Source organism: Pteropus vampyrus, unplaced genomic scaffold (genome assembly GCF_000151845.1).
Source record: "Pteropus vampyrus isolate Shadow unplaced genomic scaffold, Pvam_2.0 Scaffold39, whole genome shotgun sequence".
NCBI lineage: Eukaryota > Metazoa > Chordata > Mammalia > Chiroptera > Pteropodidae > Pteropus > Pteropus vampyrus.
Window position 1 is genome coordinate 9,292,087 of NW_011888820.1, and position 21,677 is coordinate 9,313,763.

General features: G+C 38.4%; 1 protein-coding gene across 5 annotated transcripts in view; it reads left to right on the forward strand.

The window, feature by feature from the left end:
• The window catches only part of GRAMD2B (GRAM domain containing 2B), a 114,714-nt gene that overhangs the window by 37,779 nt on the left and 55,258 nt on the right, over positions 1-21,677 (forward strand). Inside the window, exon 1 of one of the 5 annotated variants that reach the window (XM_011358321.2) lies at positions 18,807-19,105. The exons of 3 other annotated variants lie outside the window; for them this stretch is intronic. In XM_011358321.2, the coding sequence (XP_011356623.1) occupies positions 19,023-19,105 (83 nt within the window). In that variant the 5' untranslated portion in view covers positions 18,807-19,022. Of the gene's footprint in view, positions 1-18,806; positions 19,106-21,677 lie in introns of those variants that run through there. One more of the 5 variants, XM_011358324.2, reaches the window with a different exon arrangement.

Here is a 21,677-nt window from a genome sequence, read left to right on the forward strand (position 1 = left end):
TGAAGAGGAGTGGTGAAAGTAGGCATCCTTGTCTTGTTCCTGATCTCAAGAAGAACACTTTTGGCCTTTCCCCATTGAATATGATATTAGCTGTAGGTTTGCCATATATGGCCTGTATAATGTTGAGGTATGTTCCCTCTATTCCCACTTTACTGAGAGTTTTTATCATAAATGTGTGCTGGATTTTGTCAAACGCTTTTCTGCATCTATTGATATGATCATATGGTTTTTATCTTTCAATTTGTTAATGTGGTGAACATTAATCGATTTGGGGATATTGTACCAACCTTGCATCCCAGGGATAAATCCAACTTGATCATGGTATATGATATTTTTAATGTATTGCTGAATTTGCTTGCTAATATTTTGTTGAGGATTTTTACATCAATGTTCATAAGAGATATCAGCCTATAGTATTTTTTTTTTTGTAATGTCTTTGTCTGATTTTGGAATCAAAGTAATGGTGGCCTCATAAAAAAGAGTTAGGAAGCCTTCCCTCTTCTTGAATTTTTGGAACAGTTTGAGAAGAACAGGTGTTAATTTCTCTTTGAATGCTTGGTAAAATTCACTTATGAAGCCATCTGGTCCAGGACTTTTGTTTTGGGGGAGGTTTTTGATTACTGATTCTATTTCATTGGTGATAATCGCTCAGTTCAGATTTTCTGTTTCTTCTTGATTCAGTTTTGGGAAATTGTATGTTTCTAGGAATGTATCCATTTCTTCCAGATTGTCCAATTTGTTGGCGTATAATTGCTTATAGTATTTTTGTATGATGCTTTGTATTTTTGTGTAGTCTGTAGTTATTTCTCCTCTTTCGTTTCTGATTTTATTTATTTAAGTCCTCTCTTTCTTTCCTTTGATGAGTCTGGTTAAGGGTTTGTCAATTTTGTTTATCCTTTCAAAGAACCAAATCTTTTGTATTGTTTTTCTAGACTCTATTTTGTTTATTTTAGCTCTGATCTTTATTATTTTCTTTGTTCTATTCACTTTGGGTTTTGTTTGCTGTTCTTTTTCTAGTTCTTTTAAGTGTAAGGTTAGATTGTTTATTTGAGCTTTTTCTTGTTTCCTGAGGTAGGCCTGCATTGCTATGAATTTCCCTCTTAAGACCACTTTCACCGTGTCCCATAGATTTTGAGTTGTTGTGTTTTCATTTTCATTTGTCTCTAGGTATCTTTGAATTTCTTCCTTGATCTCATTAATAACCCATTCATTGTTTAGTAGCATGTTATTTAGCTTCCATGTGTTTGTGTATTTTCCAGTTTTTTTCTTGTAGTCAATTTCTAGTTTCGTACCATTGTGGTCGGAGAAGACAGTTGATATGATTTCAATCTTCTTAAAATTATTGAGACTTGTTTTGTGTCCTAACATCACAAACACATGAACAATGCATTGATGGACTTTATAACAGCTACGATGTCGCTAGGCAACAGGAATTTTTCAGCTACATTGTAATCTTATGCGACCACCACAGTACAAGAAGTCCATTGTTGACCTAAACGTTATGTGACGCATGACTGTACAGACTTCCTTACGCTCGCTCGTTCCCAGACGGGTCACAGAAAATATACTCTTTCCCAACAACAAAAATGTACCAACGCGTGTACCATGTTTCCAGCCAGGGAAGCTCTGGAGGGGCTCTGAACCCAAGGTTTTAATTGGAAACTGGTCGCATAGGCACCTTGTGCTTCGCACATACCCCAAATTTAAATTGCCCAAAAGAAAGCAGAGGTTCAGCAAAAATCACATTGTTTGCATAGTTTAGGCCCAATGAGTCACCTTTATCAGTCAGGGAATACATACTGGGAACACTCCCAAATCCAGGTTCCCAAATGCCAGCTAAAGGTCAACCTTGCAAACAAGACTTTCTAAGAATAGTAGTCTCAGGCCTACTATGTTAACTTTTTTCTTCACAAAGGTGGAAAATGAAGATCTGAAAACCACCATGTGATGAAAACAGATCCTTAAGGGAAAGAGGAAGAGGACTGAGAGACTCTGGAATAGGTTCAGCAGGGTTTCAGGACCAAGGGGACACCTTTGGAGGTTTGGTTCCCATGTCAGTAGTCTATGGTAGCCAGGATGCTGGCAAGTTGCACTGGTTCAAGGAACAATCTTAGAGCCAGTTAGGCCTGCTCACTTTGAAGTGGTCCTATGAGTTCCTAGCTTAAGTCATATCGACTGCTACCCTCCTGACCTTCAACTCTCCAGCCCTCCAAGTGAAAGTAAACCCTTGGTGCTTTCCTGGAATCAACATGTCCTTTAGAGGAGAAGTAAAAGGAAGGATAGATAAAGTACAAATGTTCTTTGACTTTTACCTTTTGCCCCTGGCATTTGAGAAAGAATCCTCACAGATGTACAGATACTGAAATGGTTATCACCAAGAATGGAATTCATGACACACCCCTGAACAACACTCACTAGCCTTGCTGTTATTAGCCCAGATACGATGGTCAAAAGGTAACCACCAGAAATAAACCCTAAGCAGGAAGACCTGACTTTAGTCCTTCTCTCTACAGAAAATGCTTAGTAAGAATGACCATCTATCTCATGGAATGATAGAAGGATTTGTTTGCTGACTCAGCTCTTTTTGGAACTAGTAACCACCACAAATCAATTAGAATATATTTAAAAAAATAGAGTGGAAGGGACGTCATTTTGTTTCCCAAAACAATAAAGTTCTGTTACATAAAAATTGTTTAACTCTGACCAGTGAGTTATAAAATATGTCACTACAGTGCAGGACATAAAGCACATATAAGAAACAGTCAGGGACGCCGTGGCTACTTAAAATTCTGAGATATTCTACTTTCCCTGCCCCTCACTCTTTCCCTCCCCACTTCCTCCTTTTCCCTTCCCTACTTTCACCCATCAGCTTCCTTTTCTTCCTTTCCCTCTCCATCACTTCCACTTCCCCATTTAGAAACTGACTGTAATTTCAAAGGATTCAAATAACTGAAGAATTGTTTTCTAATTTTATTTCTCTAATTACCCTAATGTAAGATATTATCTCACTTACAGATTATTTCTAATAAAATTCCTACATGTTTGCATATACCTGTGCCCCCATCTTCCACAATTAACATTTCGATTTTAAAACTACCTTCAGTAAATATCAAAGTTTATGAAAATCAACAAATCTCTTTTTGCTAAATTGTACATGTAACCCTCTGAGAAAATATATAGTAAATGTTTATTTAGAAATAGCCTTTCCAAACCTTCAAAGTTTTGCCTAAACTACGAGGCAGCCATATGGCGCAACCTGAGTTCCCAGAATCAGACTCGGTAGTCCAGTGGTGGGCTTGGCTGTCGTGGAGGAAATGTTCCTGGCAGAGACCATCCAGGAAAGACCCTCCATGTAAGTCTGCAGGTTTAATAGTCACAAAGAGTAAAGTTATGTTAATCTACTTATCCAAATAAGTCAACCTGGAAACAAGACACAACAGGTGAACCGTTAGCAGGCTAAACCTACATCCTAGAAAATGTTTATCTCTCATTTAATTTACCTTCTATCGAGGCAGGGTTTTATTAAAACTAAAATAGAAGTTCTCTCTGAAAAGCTGAAAAAATTGATTCTTTCCAAAATTAAAGTTACTTTACTAACAAGTAGCATAAATAGACTCTAGAATGCACGAGTTAACAATCCTATTTGGGTTAGGACTTCCCTGTATCATCTTGGGTACTATGCAAAGGTGATCATCTGGAGCATGCTCAGAAGTGAGCATGTGAGAGCATGAGAGAACACTAGATCTATGTCAGTTGTGAAAAAACTAGGGATATTAGTCTGCAGGAGCAAAGGTCAGAGGCCAGTGGGGAGATTAGGTCATGAGGGTCAACTCAGATATTTAAAGTTTTGTCATGCATAGAGCAACTCTGCACAGCCTGAAGGGCTAAAATGGAACAAATGAGTGGGAAGAGATGATAGACAATCCCATCACTGTAACAAAAAACTCTGAACAACCAGAATTGTGCAGTGAACGGGGCCTCTTTGAATGGTAATGAGTTCCCTGGAGCCATAGCTGGTAAAGTCCTTGATAGATTGTGTCAACATTCTGCAATCCTTGATTGAATATCTACTCTGGAGGCTTAACACTGGCTACCTACAAGTGAATGAAACAGTCATGGTTCCTGCTGCCGCCCAATTTAGGGTCTGTTGGGTGATCTGGTCAGGTGTATAAGAAAGGACTCAAACATACATCCACATAGGACCTTTGAAGGTTTTTCTAATCTCAAGAAACCAATTCTATGAGATAAAAGCCAGGGTTTTTCTACGTGTGGAAAGCCCCAAATATGCGTTTTCTTTCCTTATGGGGAATGAGCCAGCCAAATTAATAACCCTTAGCTAAGAAACAGCTTAAGGCTAGTTTAAAGAATATTTGGGATACTACTGGAATCAAGGCACTGAAATTATAACCGTTTTCCTAAAATGAGCTATTTAGAACTATTCTTTTGCATTTGGTTGCAGCTCTTATAACTTAGAGTTATACATGTTTTATGGTTAAAAGATACTTTTCCTTCAGAAACGTGGAATAATAGTGTTTTGTAATTAGGAAAGAAACACAAGGCTGGTATATATTTAAGATACTAAAAGAGATTTTTCTAAATGGTTAACATTAAGTCTCATAATTAAATTCCTAATGCACAAAGCTTATGATGAAGTACAATCTATTCTTGCTTATTAATTATAATTAGTGAAGTTCATTTTCTAATCACTTTCCTAATCAGCACATTTCAAAATATGATCACTTTACCTCGATCTAAATTTAACAACTATGATCTTCGACTCGGATCACATGATGATTTGGTAAAACAGCCTGTTGCAGGTAAAAGGCCCCTCTAGAGTTGGCCTGGCTGGACAGAGGAGAGAGCGCCAGGCAAATTCCAGGAAGTGAGTCTCCCTGAACTCCCAGCATGGCTCCAGGCAACACAGAACTCACAAACAGCTCTTCATTAAAAGTCAACTAGCAACAACAAAAGCTCCTTCCGTTTTATTTTTTTAAAACTTTTTTAATTACTAAGACTAATCCAAAAAAAAAAATATCTGTTAGCAAACTGCATATTAACCAATTCTGGAATACTAGAAGGAAAGGAACAACGCCAGAGAATGAATAGTCAAAAGCAGCAGGAGAGGACGTGCTCCTCAGTGTCCAGGACAAGAGGGCATGTTTTATGGAAACTTCTGGATACAGATCTGCTTTACCTAGTGCTTAAACAGAAAAGTTTATTATCAAGTAGAATAATAATACTTTACATTATTATATAGTTTCCAAGCATATGTCTTAAGTAGACCATGTCTCTGCTGCTAGTTAGGCTCAGAAAAATAAATACTGAAGCAATCTTTATGACCCCAGGTTATACACCGTGGTCAGACATTCCAGTTCCAGCAAGTGACACAAGCGTGTAAATCATAGAAGTAACATAATAAGGACCATGGGGCCAACAATAAATTGGAATGTCTCCAGTTCATTGTTAGGCTTTCGAATTCTAACAAAACACAGCTATTTGGTCATATTTAGCCTAGGGTCACTATTTAGTGACTGCTGAACCACCCAGGGGAGAAAAAAATCAAAAGTCTGGGGGAGGGGAGGCAGGTCTCTGAATCAGACTTCAGGCCCTATCTTGTTTCAGTGTGGGCCGCCTCTCCAGCATCTTCATTAGCATCTCGCTTTTTCATGTCTCTGTGAGGTTTCTGCCAACTTCCCCACTGGAGCTCTGGGCCCTCCCTGTGCCTTCCTGTCACCACACCCCAAGTGGAAAGAGACTTTCCAAACTTGTCAGTTCTTTCAACCAATTCAGAAAGCCTGGCCTCCTAAGCAACAGGCCCACTAATAACAAATTGCCAGCTAACTAGCTCAAGGTTTGGCTGAGTGAGGAGGCATTGGTAAAATGCCACCTGGAAGCCTTTTCTCAGCCTTCTCCTCAAAGGAGGTGATTCTGTTGTATCTGCTATGGTCACTGCTGCTTGAGAACCCAGTCCAGGGTTCTGGGACCAAGACAAGCATCATCATTTTCTTCCTGAGATGTAATCTTCTCAGTATTACAGGTCCACAATCCCCTACCAGCCAGCTCTGAGATAAAAAGAGCTCTGAAAACCAAGCAACTTTTACAGCTTAGCTAGCAAAAGCTGAATAGAAGAGATGCGAGGCTATAAGCAATATTTATGTACCTCTTAGTGGAAATATTCACATATTTAGCTGAAGAAATATCACTGTGTTAAAGTACAAGCTGGGGATAGTCTATAACATGCAGCATATGTGTCATATTACCTTTCTAAAACCCAAAAATATCTTTAAATTCCCAAACACGTCTGGCCCCATGGGTTTTGGATAAAGCCCTGTGGATCTGTGGTAGCTTCAAAATCTGTTCCAGAGTTTTCCTTCACTACTTTCCTTGTGGAAAATAGGTAATTATACAGAATGTGCAGCTAAAAGGAGAATGTCACATATAAAAATTTGAAGTCCTCATAATTTAGTGGGGAATTTAATGGGAAGAAAGTATTTTGATAGAACCAAGAGTTAGGGTCGAGTCTCCCCCAAAGCCCTGGAGAAGACAATACTTACCCCGTAGGGGCTAGTTCCTCATCTTCCTTAGTAACTGTGACTAATATTCAACCTGGTAGAAGACTACATAGAAGAAAATCTGCCTTTAAATTCAGTGGGAGTTCATCGTATGATAAGAACCTTCACTATATAAATAAGTTTCAAAATGATTATTTGATTCCCAAGCTAACCCAGAAAAGTTTGCTTCTGGAGTAGCTAAAACAACAGAATTTACAATATAGGATAAAGTCACTTTTATGAGCAAACATAGGAATTTAAGTTCTTTTCACATTAGTCTTTATATGAGAAAATACATTCTGTATCACGAATAATGAAATACAAATGCCATTTAGAACACAATGCATTTCTAAGTTGCCTGTAATATGTAGTGTTTTTCTAACTGTCATCATTTATTGTTCAAGAAATATTTATTGGCCACCGAATAGGTACTAGGAATAGAGGCTCAACAAAAGACAATAGACCAGCCTTCATACAGTTTAGACACTAGGGAGAGAGACAGCAGGAAAAATAAATGTAATATAAGTTAAAGTAAACACATCTTAATATAAAATAAAGTATTAGATAAATTTACATTTTCATTGTTGTAATTTTATTCATCAAAACTTTCCTATGAGGGGTTTCATCTTATTTTAAAGCAGCTTTATATTTCCTGACATAGTTTAACACACTAAAAGATTCACCTTGAGTAACATTAAACTCTCCAAACGTTCGCAAAGGTCAGAGAGACTGTCTAAACACATATATTTATCTCCCAAGTTCTGCTAATAAGGAAGAGGCTATCTGGAAAAGAAAAATTCACAAAGTTCACAGTGGAATAATAGCATCATTTCCCCTAAAATTAGACATTTAATAGCATTTGAAACACCAGAACTGAAATTTGTCATTTAGAAAAAATCTACAATGTTGCCGAAGGATGGAATGCTAACGTTGATAGCTGTAGTCCACATTTTTAGAAAGCTTGTCACAGCATTCTACATACCATATTTTTGAAAACAATAGTCTTCTGCTATTGAAATGCTGAGGTTAAATTTTTCTGAGTGGAAGTCAAAACACAATGACTCCTTTCCCTGAAATCAGGAAATCTCTAGATTCCACAGTTTCAACACAACTCCCAAAATTAAGCCTTACACTCGGCCTTTTTGTGATACTAATATTTGATAGAGAGGGGAATGTAAAGGGATGCAGAAAAGACTTACTTTTCCTCCTGAAAACTCATGGAGGGAGTTGAAGTTACTAGTGTCAGTGGAGATGGAAAGCCGTGAGTAGAAAGCACATATTAGAACTACCTGTTATGTTTTTAGACCAGTTTGCATCCACCATGTAATACCAAGGATAGCAAGTCAGTCCATACTTGATGTTAATCCCTTAAAGGAACAACAAAAAAATAACTAATTCCTGAATTGATTAACTAATACCCCTATACTTTTAGATTCCTAAAAACACTGAGGAATCCAGGGGGGAAATGCTAGTCTGGAAATCAATAATCAGGATCCTCAAGAATAGCAGAAAGAGGTCTGGGAGGCTTGCATTCTCTGTTTGATTAACTGGAGAAATTTGGAAAATGTGGGAAGTCATTAACTAGGAAAATGAAATCAATCCAACTGGCCTTTGTTCAGTTGCACTGATCCTGGCACTGAGCGGAGAACTACAAAGATGAGCAAGATGCCATCTCCACCTCACTGGGAGACAAACCAGTGCAGATATAACTAAACCGAGAGATAAGTATTATGCAGCATAGAAAAACTCAGAGCTAATAGCCCTGAGACATTTATACATGCCACACCCCATTCTAAAGGGCTTCCATGTCTTAATTCATTTAATTATCACAACCACTCTATGAGTGGTACTAGTGAGTGGTCTTTCCTTTTTTAAAGTGAGGAAACTGAAGCTCAGAGAGGCTGAGGAACTCACCCAACGTCACACAGCTCATACTTGGTAGATCAGAGATTTAAACCCAGTCTCCAAATGCTACACACCCTTTCCCACCACACAATGTAGCATTTAAAGTATTTTAATTCTAGCAATAGTGGGTTCAGGGGGCCAGGATGAGGTGGGGAGAGGAGGAAAGGAAGCCTCTAGGAGGAATGGCAATTGGGAAGTACACTGCGCAGACAGACACAATATAACCTCCCTGGACCCAGTTTCCTTAACTCCAAACAAGTGAGATTGATGAGATTATCTCTAAAATACCCTTCAACCTTTTAATCAATTAGGAATTTGCCTCTTGTGACATCACCAGAGATAACACAAAAAAGAGCAAGCTTTGGAAAACAACACAACAGAATTATCAGCTGTGTGATCATGGAAGAGTTTTTTACCTTTTCTGAACCTTAGTTTCTTTGTTGATGCAATGAGACAATCCTCGTGGGGTTGTAAAGAGTAAAAAATCTATGCTAGGCACAGTGCATGGCACATAGGCACTCAATTTTAGTCTCACCCTCCTTTTTCCTTTTTCTTTAATTGTCTGTCATCTTAGTTCTTGAACTCGCCTAAATCTTAGATCATTGTGTGGCTGGCTACATATTAGTAGAGTACCTACCCTTTGGAGGTAAATGGAAAAATAAAAGATAGGATATTTGAGGGTATCAAATATTTTCTAAAATATCTGGAAGATTCTAATATGTAATACATCTATGTTATATTAAAATGCTGTTTGTTTCTCTTGATCCTTTTAATGATACAAGTCAATTATCTTATTAAACAGTCACATGATAAACTGGAAACCAAAAGGTGAAGATATGTACTATTCATAAGCCATGACTGACATGGTTTAGGAAGCTTTCGATAGATAACTTATGCAAAAAGTGCATAGTTAAGAGTTAAAAAGTTTATAATGTTACATATTGAAATAAATATGTGAACAGAAGTCACAGAAAAAGTCATATTCAAAAATTCTTTTGTCATAATGTGGAAATTTAATTTCCAAAGATTTAGAACAGAGATAGTTAAACATTTATCTATAGAAAAAGTATAAATAAAGATTATATTGATATCCAAGAGAAAAAAAGATGAAAACTTTATGTAAGGTGTTTTGTTTCTTCTTTCTCTTACTTTATTAACTTAGAATATATATACATATATATATCTATTTACATATATCAAATATGTGTGTGTGTGTGTGTGTGTGTGTGTGTGTGTGTGTGTGTGTGTGTGTGTGTACACACACCCTATATATTTTTCCAGCTTTGGCTCAAGGGATTGGAGGTGTTTCTTTTCTTTTTACTTTTTTAAATTGAGATTTAATTTAAACATATTAAAATGCACAAATCTTAAGTGTACTCTCAATGAATTTTTATATACACATACACCCACGTAACTACCACACAGATCAATATATAGAACATTTCCAACACTATTTACAGTCCTCTGCCCCCTTGTTAATCCATACCTACAGGTAACCACTATCCACTCTTTTAAATAGAGCAGGTAACAAAATAGAAAAAGTGGAAAAATAAAGGAATCTTTAACCTGACTTTTTTTGTGTTTTCTGGTAAGTGCTAGAGTTTTTCATTACAAAGCTTACTTACTGGCAATTTAGTAACCATAAGACACCCAAGGCTCTAAGGAATAAACTCACTGGTGAAATCAGAGCCTGGGATTAAGAGAAGAAGCCTTCAAGTTCTACTGTAGAAAAGTCAGATGATCCATTAAAGAAAGCATCTGGAGAATTAAACCAGTTTACAACCTTGGTGTCAACATAAGTATGACTCAATGAGGTCTAAGTAAAAATTCTGCCTTGTGGTTAGCAGTGTTATAATAAGTAACAACAATGTGTCAATTAGACCTAAACTCTTGATTGTGTCATGAAGGTATCAACTCTGATTTGAGATTAATGGAACATGAGCTTTAAGTTGTTTTTCAAGTAATTGTGGTAATTTGATATTCTTGCATGCATTTGTCTTTACCTCACCATTCTGATAACTTTTGGGTCATCTAATAAAAGTTGGGAGTAGTGACAGAAGGTAAGTAGTGACAGAAGGTAAGCCTCCTAGGCAGCAAGGCAATCAGATCCAAGAGTTTGGTTCATTAGATACCTAGTCTAAACAACTGAGCTAATATGACATTTTAGTTTAGTCAATGCGATAGATTGGTTATCAGTAAATTTTCCAAACAGGGACACCTATTGAGATTGAAATGAGACACTATTATAATTATGCCAAAACCCAGGACTAAATCAGGAGTGTCTCAAACAAACCAGGACATTCGGTCACCCTCGCTATCATAAGCTTCCATTCCATAAGAGTTTATATTGATTAACTCTTAATTCAGTGATACCTTTACTAGCACTTACAGTGACAAACACATCTGAGAGGGAAAACTCCAGGGACACATGAAAGATTATAGCTGGGATTCAGCAAGTTAAAAGTATCAAAGCCCCAGTTCTGAGCATGCAGGCTTAGCTTCTGACGTAAGGCAATCAGCCTACAGGACTGTGGACTCAGAGGGGAACAGAGGTTACATCTTCTATAGCTAGAGTAAACCCCTCTAGCATGTGACACATAATATTCTACGCACTGTGCGTTGTCATTAAATAATGAGGGCTGATGAACTAAGAGAGGGCAATACCCTCAATTTGTTAGAATATTATTCTGGTCAATAATGTCATGAGGATAGTCAACAGTTGATAAGAATTGGGTGCTTACTATGTACGTGGCATACTGTATTAATTCCTTTACATACATTAGCCCTTTAAATTCCCCCCAATGACTCTATAAAATAGATACTGCTGTTATTCCCATTTTTTTCCCCTACAGATAAGGAAATTGAGGCTTAGAAGAGGTAATAAAATGCCTACTAGGATTCTCAGGTCAGTCTGACTCTTAACCATTCCCTTATTCTATTCCTCACCTCCCACCCCTCGCAAGTCAGGGCTCTTTTATTTCCAGGACAACTCACTCCACAAGCTCAGACAAGAGTTGTTTATGGAAAGGATACCATAGGCAATGCCTTGGACAAAAACAGAAAAGCAAATACTGTAGAACGACCTAGGAATCAAGAACATTCCCGCCGGCTCTCGTCTCCTGTTCCTTTGTACAGTCTACTACCAATTTATACAATGTTTTCTCAAAATCTGAGGGCTTAGGATTCTAAAGGACCAAGCGTTTTAATGTCTGAATCTCCCTATAATATAAAATGTGTCTTATTAAAGAGCGTATTATATATTTCTTGACATAGAGGAAAGATGGACTTTTAATTTCATTTCCTTAATTGACTACTACCAAAAATAAAAATTAAATTCTAATTTTAATTAGTCCATGATCTTAACACAAAGGGAAACATTCTGTTTTCATCCTTTTAAAAGTAGAAACTAATGCAAAAAAGCACAGAGCCCTACAGAAAGGGGGTAAATGTATTTAGCTTTCCAATAATTACTCTCTCCAAATGAAATTTATTTAAAATCGCCAATTTGCAATTTTCTATATGTAACATTTATCTGTAAAAAGGTTTTTTCCCCCTTCATTCTTATAATTAGTTTATGTAAGGCAGAAAGTAATATTGCTGTAACCATGAGCTCTAGGGTCCTATCCTCGAGGCCAGTGTTGTTATTTAAATGTATTCCATTAATAGATTCACATTCCAGCACAAAGCACAGTGCTTGGACTACAGCCCAGTTCTCTTGACTTCCAGGGCCTTTTCATCAAGTTGTGCGAATTGGAGGTTGGGGAGTGGCGGGTATCTTGTGTGTGAGCCAAAAAAGAAGAACATGAAACATCATACAGCCATCTTTCCCCGCCCCTTCCCGTCATTTGACATTATGGTGTTACCTGATCCAAGTGTCTGGTTGTGATATATGAATGTCATAGTTTTTTACTAAAATTCTGTGTGTGTATGTTTTTCAAGTATTTGTTTATTGAACTCTCTCCCACTGGACTGAAAACTCACTTATAGCAAGTAAGTGCTTATTTATTTTTACAGTTCTATTTTCCTAGAATATAACCTGGCATACAAAGGCATCAAAAAAACAAACGACAACAAAACAAATAAACACACAATAAATGTTGATAGGAAGGAAGATAGGAAAGAAAGAAGCATGGGCAGGCTGCTCGATTTGCCTCAAATGAGGAGTCTGTCTATGATGCAGCCAAAAGATTCTGCAGCTACTTGAGAGAACAAGAAAAACTTTATTTGCCTGAGGCGTTATCTGCATTCCCTTCTCCTGTGCTGCTTCTTTGCCAGTATATTTATTGGATAATTTTAAACAATAAATAGTGCTACATAGAGAACAGATTAGGAAAAAAAAAAGATAATTGAAATGCTAATAGGAATTGTCAAGAAGGAATAAATAAAGTATGTAAAAAAGAAGAAAAAAAAAACAAGAAAAAGCAATAAATAGTATGCAATAGTGACATAAAGAAAAAATGTAACATGCAGAAACTCCTTTAACAATAATTAAATATAAACTGTTTTAAAACAATGTGCCGATGACACTGCATGGACTGCAATGTCTAAACATTTCACAGGGAGGAAAACAGAACACACCAAACCAGATTGTGAGGAAAGAGAAAGCCAGTCCTCAAATTCATGGTATGATCATTAGTTCCCAAAACAAGAAAAGGAAGCAGCTGTATGACCGTTTCTCTACAAAACCATGAGAGAGTCTATAACTTTAAATTGCTGCCTGTGGATTATAAACAGTGATTCTTGGACCTGCTCCAGAGCTAGACAATCTGGGAGTCACGGGACCTCTCTGATCTGTTCAAAGCACTTGCAGACTTGCAGTCAGCTAGCAGACAAGTAATAAGTAGTATGAGCCTAAGATTTTCTTTTTTAGCTAGGGTTAGGGGTGATATAAGTTATATTTCTTTTTCATTCACTATTTCCCCTCTGCAAGTTGAAAAAAAAAGGACCAACCTATTCAATATCAGTCAACTAGAGTTCCAGGGAAGTATGGTTGAGAAATACTGATTGGATATAAGCATCCAATGATTCATTCATTCATTCATTCATTCATTCAACAAATATTTTCTGAGCATCTAACATGAACCAGGCACTATGGACACATTAGCGAACATGACAAAGAGTTCCTTGTTTTTGAGAAGATTCAATTCTTGTCGGAGAGGACAGATAATACATAAATGGATAGTGAAGATAATATCTCCAATCAACCTTCTCTTACTTCCTTAAACTCCAGGCACAGTGGAAAACAGGAGCCTGCTTACTGTTGTAAAGTATGGCGAGCTCAGCCCTGCCTCCAGGCCTTTGCCCACACTCTTTCCCCTGGCTCTTTTCACATGGCTTTTTCCTTTCCCTCATTCAAGTCTTAGCTGAGATGTCATCTCTCAAAGAGGCTTCCCTCATCTTTCTGTGTAAAACAGACTTCCCTCACTCCACATGGCTTTCCATTTTATTCTCTTTGTATTGCCTATCTGTTGAAACCATGTCATTTATGTGCTTACTTTTTTTATTTTCAGTCTCATCTGTAGTGATGCTTTGTCATTGGGCATGTGAGTAAATGTGGTAGCTGGTCTCCAAAGATGGTCCCCAGTGAACGACACCCCTGTGTTCACACCCTGTGTAGTTCTCTTGCCTTGAAACTGAGCTGGCCCTGTGGCTCACCTTTGACCAATAGAATGCAGCATGTAAAGGTGCCTGACGCCCAAGTCTGTCTCACAGGAAGCCTTACAGATTCTATCGTGGTATCACAGAACACATGGTCTGGAAGAAGCCAGCCACCAAGTAAAAAGTCCAGTTATACTGAGATTGCCATGCTGTAGGGAAGCCCAAACTAGCCATGTGGAGAAACTAAAATGCCCAGGTAGTCCCCAGCTGTTCTGGCCATCCCAGCTGAAGGACCAAACATGAGACTGTACAGTTGAGTCTTCAGATGATTTCAACCCTGGGTGCCATCTGACCGCAACTGCATGGGATACCCCAAGTGAGCACCATCAGGCTGAGCCCCATCAAGCCATCATACCATGAAAGAAAAAAAAAATTCTGTTTTAAGTCATCAAGCTTCAAGGTGGTTATCTGGCAATAGCCAATACAGACACCAAAGATAGCTCTAGGTTCAAACATTTCTTTCCCCACAAATGTTACATATGTCTGAGGGACTTTGGGTTTTCCCCGTCCCACACGCTCTCCTATAAGGCATGTGTCTCTGCCATTAACGAACCTTGTTTTGCTCTGTTCACTCTCCTCTACTCCTACAAGCACCCCACTCGAAGTCAGAAAAGCTGGGTCTGTGTCCTCATGGGACCACTATAATTTTAGCCAAATCGCTAAACTCTCTGAAGCTCGGGTTCTCCTCTGATAAATTATGGCAAAGATTTGATTTCTAAATTTTGTTTAGTGCGTGGCAGGCAACCCTTTCTCCTACCCTTAAATAGAAATTAATATGGAACAGAAATATAGGAAAGACATACAAGTGGAAGAGCTCTAACTGAGCAGGAGAGGCTGCATATTGGAGTAGTGATAAGAGGAAGGCAGTGGGGTCAGAAGACCTAAGTTCAAACACCAGCTCCTCCCCTTGCTAGTTCAAAGAGCCCCAGACTCCCTCAGAACCTGGTGTGAAAACCACGCTACCAGGTGGTTTCAGAGGCGTCCCCACTTCACATGTGATCTGTAACATTTACCATATAGAAAATAGACATATATATTTCAACTTCGGGGGTAGATCTTAATTTGTTGTTTTGTGTGGCGTCATTTGTTTCAATATTTTTTAAAATTAAAAAAAAAATGTTTTTATTGCTTTTGCTTTCTCACAGAACCAGATTTATACTAGTGTTTCCCAACTACCACCTGCCCCTAGACAACTACGCCCTTACTTACCATCTCACCTATTCTTCTCAACACAGGTGCGAAGCTTAGTTCTTGCCTCATCCTTAGAAAGAAAAATAGAGTGCATATTTAAAATTTCCCCATCTGCGGTATAACTTGGCTTGGGAAATAATGGTCTAGAACTATTCTATTTGATTTTTTTTAAATATTATTTTTAAAGACCTCTGTAGGAAGAGATTCCATAGCCCACTCTAGAATCTCATCCCAATATTTAATGGTTGTATTCATCAGGAAACTGTCCTTCATATTTGACAGAAATCATTTAATACAGATCCCCTTCATGTAATGCTACTCACAATTTTTTTAAAAAAATTCTTATAATTAAGTTCTTCAGTGTCATCATATGGCTCTCTTCTGATTTCTCTCATTTCCCACCCCCACCCCCATTTTCCCCTTTGGATATTGACCTTGAATTGGAAACAAGAATGGTCTGATGAGTATTCCTAGAATTCTCTGACTTATGACATTGATCTATTAAATATTATGCATAGTTAAACTATTATTGAGCTTGCGGTTTACATCTTGATAAAAGCATCAACACCTAAAACATGTCATTGGACAATATGCATGAAATTACAGGCATACGAAGACACTTCACCTGTACTTATATTGGCTAATACATAACCTGTCATGTGTCATAAATTAAGTAACTACTTGACCATACATTGCAACCTTATCTCCACTCAAATGTTCAAATTCATATTTGAACTCTGTCCCTGAGACTATGGACAGATACACAATGTATCTGATCAATGTTAAAAAGAGATCAACATTTGGTCAATATTCTAAGCTATTAAAGAGAAGCTCCTACCTCCTGAAAGGTAATGGGTTAGACATCTTCTACTTAACCTGCTTCAATAATTGGAAAAAGTATTGGCTAGAACTACTCTCTGATATTAGAAACAAGAAAAATTATGTTCCCAGAAGCTTGGAGGAAGAAAAGTAAAAGGTCTTGTATTGGAGCAAAATCAAAAATATATTTTAGACATAACTTGATGTGTCTATTTTGTCACACTACGATAAAATTTTCCCTATCATTTGGCTGCTGTTGCTTTTTAAATACTGCTTTTCATTTTACTGTATAATAGCCCCCAAGAATAAACAAATTAGAAAGTTGTTTGACAATGTCTTTTAAACTTAGGCAAATGACACTAAGTAAAATAACATAGTTTAAACATAGTTTATTTGCTCCTTCCTAATTCGTGCCCACTCTAGGAAAGAGCTATCTGCTGTTTTCCCACACACCTGACTCCCTACCTCCTTTCTCACTTTAGACCACACTGTTGGAAGTCCTCATCCCATACTCTAAAGAAGTTTCAGGACAACTGAGTGCTCAATGACTGAGCTGTGCTGTAAGCCCATGCTAGAGAATACTTGCCCTCTTTCATGCATTAAAGGAGGCCTGGCCATTTCTTAAAAGTTAAATGTAGAATTACCATATAGCTAGCAACTCTATTCCCAGGTATATGGCCAAAAGAATTGAAAGCAGGCACCCCAACAGATATTTGCACATCAAGGTTCACAGTAGCATTGTCTACAATAGCGAAAAAGGTAGAAACACCCCAAATGTTCATCGACAGATGAATAGATAAACAAATGTATGTTCAATGAAATATCAGCTACAAAAAGAATGAAGTACTGATGCATGCTATGACTTGGATGGACCTTGAAAATATTATGTTCGGTGAAATAAGCCAGAAACAGAAGAACAAATATTGTTTGATTCCACTTATTTGAGGTTCCCAGAACAGACAAATTCATAGAGACAAAAAGTAGAATAGAGGTTACCAGGAGTTGGGAGGTTGTGGGGAAGGAAGAGTTATCGTTTAATGGATACAGAATTTGTGTTGGGAATGATTAAAAAAAAAAAGTTTTGGGTATAGATAGTGGTGATGGTTATACACATTGTGAATGTATTTAATGTCACTGAATTGCATACTTACTGATGGTTAAAATGATAAATATTATGTTACATACATTTTACTGCAATTAAAAAATTACTTAGGGGTAAAAAAAAGAGTCAGTTCTGGTCTGAATTCTGTAGTGGGGGCAGCTTGGAGATTTAAAGAGAGAGTCACTACCCAGAGTTTGGGAGGATGGCAACTTCATCTATATTCCAAGCCCAGTCCCAGAGTAGGGGGTGGAGCTAGAAAAGGGACACGGAGGCTGCAAGCCTCATGTCCCCAGTTAGAGCCAGCTATATGGACATGGAAGAGAACCACTTCCAAGCCTCCAAGTCACCCAGAGTCCTCCCCACCCAGCTCCCAAGTGAAGGAGTCAGTAGCCAGGAGGCCAAAAACAAACAACAAACAAACAAACAAACAAACAGGAGAACACAGGAAGAACACTAGAACACTCATGGAATTTTTACATGAACTTTTTTCTTTTACCTATTTTTCAAGTGTCACAAGAATCAATTTTGGAGCAAATGGGCTACAAAACGATACTTTTACTCTCTCTCTCTCAGTCTAATGATATAAACTAATAAATGGAAAGGAAATAAGAAAACTTTGGAAAGGACTTGCACCTCCAAAATGTTTGAGGTTATTTAGAAGGGTGTTTTCTTTTACACACACACACACACACACACGCACTATCGTTGCACAGTCTAATTATTCTTAAATCTAAAATTAACTTTAAATGAAAAATCAAGGACTTGCAGCCCCAGAATTGGTCATTTTTCCTAGCTCTGTCATGCTCTACTATAGCCACTTGTAATTGTTGTAAAGTTAGGCTTCCAACCACAAGATCTTGTATTAGTTATTCTTATTCTCAACCACTAAGTAGCAAATTAGAAAACTACCAACACATAAGTTATGTGCTGTAATAAGCATGTTCACAATGCCTGGGACATGGTAGCTCTCAAATGTTTGTTAAATGAACAAATGGATGCTTCGTATGCAAAACTTGACATAGCACCATCAAATCAAAACCTCACCAAGAGGCGGGAAGACGAGGCGTTCATTTTATTAGTTGGGTGCATAGTAAATAAGCAGCTATGAGGTTTTGAATGCTTCTCCTCCACAGAACTAGGAAGGGTTAATCAGACACCCACTAAAGGCAACCATCTCATTACTTTTGTTATTGAACTAACCTAAGATTTAAGGCCCCACGAAGCAGTCCTCAATGAGGCCGTATCCTGTTTGAATAATTTAGGCTGGGGCATAGGCCAGCCCACACAGCGCATCCGTGTGAGAGACAGCCTCACTCAGTCGGATCCACTTCCTGTATCTACAGCCGGCTGGTCATTTTTAAACCCCTCGTTACAGTCCGGATAGAAAAAACCGCCGCTCTTGCTGGGAAGCTAAATACAGTGTGTGGTGCCTTGTTAGGCAAATGTTTCACCTGCCTGGCCAATTAGCTTCCTCTCCCAGAAAGACTAGTTCAACAGGTTTCCTTTTTCTCTTCCTCCCCCTCCAGGGTTGGGGAAAGAGGCTGTCACTTCGCTTCGACCCTCCCCTTCCCTCCCTCGCAGCTCTTCCACGCTGGCTCGGACCAATCGCGGCCCCTCGAACGTGTCCAGGTTGGCGGCGGGCTGCGCGGCCCGGGCCTGGATGCGCCGAGCCGCGGCGCGCGCGGGGGAGGGCGCCCGGGACCGTGGCAGCGTCGGGAGGAGGACGCGTGGGGCACAGGGCGGGAGGCGGCGGCAGGCGCGCGGAGGTCTGAAGGTGCCCTGCAGACGCGGCCCCGATGACCGAACTACAGCAAGATGTGGAAGACACAAAGCCTGCCAAAGTGCTCGGGAAGAGAGAGGGCAAAGTTGGCTCAGCCCAGTGAGTACTCTCAGCCGGGACCCGTTCGCAGCGGTAGAAAGCGCGCTGCCCAAACTTCTCTGCCAGGGCCGGGTTTGGGATGGAAGCAGTTTTCTGGAACTTTAACAAGAACAGTCTGGTGGCTTGAACGTTTTCTGTAGCACCGGTCTTCCCTCCTCCCTACCCGCCCCCCCCTCCAGTTTCCATAATAGAGAAAAGGCACCCCAGCATTTCAGGAAGGTACTGTGGCTTGCAGTCTCGTGAGGGTGTGAATTATTGGAGCCGAAAGCACGAGTTGGGTAATTCCCAAGGGAGGGCTGGGGAGATCGTTCAGATCTCTAAGGCTGTCAAGAAACAGAGTGCTAACATTTATTTCAGTTGTCCTACTTCTTAATGACGTGTGGGAAGATGCAGTTGTCTGGTAGATGTCATCTGGTCAGTGGTTTCACAATGACATGTATTCCTCATTTGATTCAGACCTTGAGGGTGGGTGTCTTTGCCCCATTCCCTTCACTGTTTCCCCTAAAGAGAGTGGAAAAGTAGTGGAAAACATGAAATAGGCTTTATCTTTCCCCCTCAAAGACTGCTTTCTTTTGGTTCGGTACGTAGCACAAACTTAGATACTTTTTTTGAGGAAGGGTGTGGGAGTGGGGTCGGGGAGCACAATGAATAATGTAATAAAGCATTTCAAATATTGGGTTGTGACTATCCTCTTAAAAGATTAACGTGCATAATAGGATTTGCACATTGTTTGACTTACACACTCTTCTGGCTTAAGAAACTGAAAACTCAAATATTTTGGTCACAGGGATTAGCTTTCTGTAATGAAACTTATTTATGTTTTCCGGTACTTTTTTTTTTAAATCCAGAAGCATGATTATTTACATGATTGTTATTCCCAAACATTCTTCATTTAAAATGGAAAAGAATCATTCAGTGTTTATTTTCTATCACTATAACATTAAGTAATATTAAGATAAATATCTGAACAAGATAATAAATATTTAAATAAGCCAAATTTTTTATGATACCAAGCTGTATGTGGGGGGCGAGTACCAAAAATCCTTGATACTAATATAAAAAGATGGTAAATTATTTTAATGAAGAGTCAATCTCCATTATTCAATATTTCAGCATTTACTAATCTTTAAAACTCGCAGCCTGGTTCCACATAAGCACTTGTGTTTATAAAAGTATATTTCATCTGTGTATCTGTTGACATTTGGGCTTAAGTTTTGGAAGAGGCGTAGCTTCATTAGCTGCTCTGATTTACTGTTTCACAGGCTTCGCTCATATTCTTGTGCAGAGTCTGCTTTCCTTGGCTGTTTCTCCTTTGCTTTCCCAGCATTGCCAACTTAAGCTGATGTTCTTTACTCTTTGTGTACAAAACGATGATCGAGAAAAAATTGCTATCAGCATAACATATCACAAAATGTTTTCTCACCCCCAAGTGCTAATAATTCAAGTTCAAAAAAAAGATGAACTCTCAAATATTTATTTCCTTTGCATTTAATCATTCTCTTATATATGTTACTTCTCTGAAGAAGCATTGTGGATAGTCTTATCACCATTTTATAGATGTTAACAGGAGTGTTAAGTGGCACAAGCTAGACTGGAACCCAGGAATTTAGACTTGTAGTCCAGAACTCACCCATAGACAATATTTGTTCCAGTCATACAAAGTAGAATGGTTCAAGTCTACCCAACAGCTACTGAGTTTCAGAATCTCCACATTCCTAGTCATCTAGATGTTCATTAAAGAGACTGTTTAGAAAGATTGAAATAGTCTCCTATAGCATTTTAGACTCATTCTCTTAACTCAAAATGCTTTAGATGTTGGGAGAATAATTTTGTATGTAGACAATAAGCACTGAAGCTCAGGGCCCCAAAATAGCTCTTCATTTGGAGCAGCCAGTTTCACAAATTCATTTCAGTTCAACGAATAATGGAATACTTACCAAAATATTCGTTCAGTAATGTGGGGAATATAAGAATGTATATGATATGATATCTTTTCTTCTGGAACTCCAAGAGCAGTTTTGATGGGGGTTGAGGGGAGGCACAAATGTTATCACTGTACTTCTAGGGACATTGGTGGCCATTGTCACATCAAACAAACAAGGTACTATAAAAAGTTTGGCCCATAACCTTCTCCTCCACTGTTAGGATGTTTATCCGTTTGGCAGTCTTTGTTAAATTTCTCTTGGTTTTTCATTTGTTTTCCCCTACAAAGTGGTAATTTCCAGGCCTATGGAATTCACCTCTGATTCAGTCTAAGATTTTTGACATTCTCTTCCTCTGAGTTCTTAAACTCTTGCTTTGGTAACAGAAGAATAAGTTTAAGAGGGAGGTAGATACAGTGTCCCATGATATATTGGTGTGATGTTTCCAAATTTGAAATCATTTTGAGTAGCCAAATTTTTATTCTTAGAAACCCAGTCTAACTTCTCCGTTTTGAACTCTATAACTTAGATTAACTGTCACCTAAGTTCAAAGTTGTTGAAATCCAGGTGTCCCAATGGACATTTTCTTCTAAGAGTGTTAGAATGGCTTGCTTCTTCCCATTTCCCTGCGTTCGTAACTATACCCACAT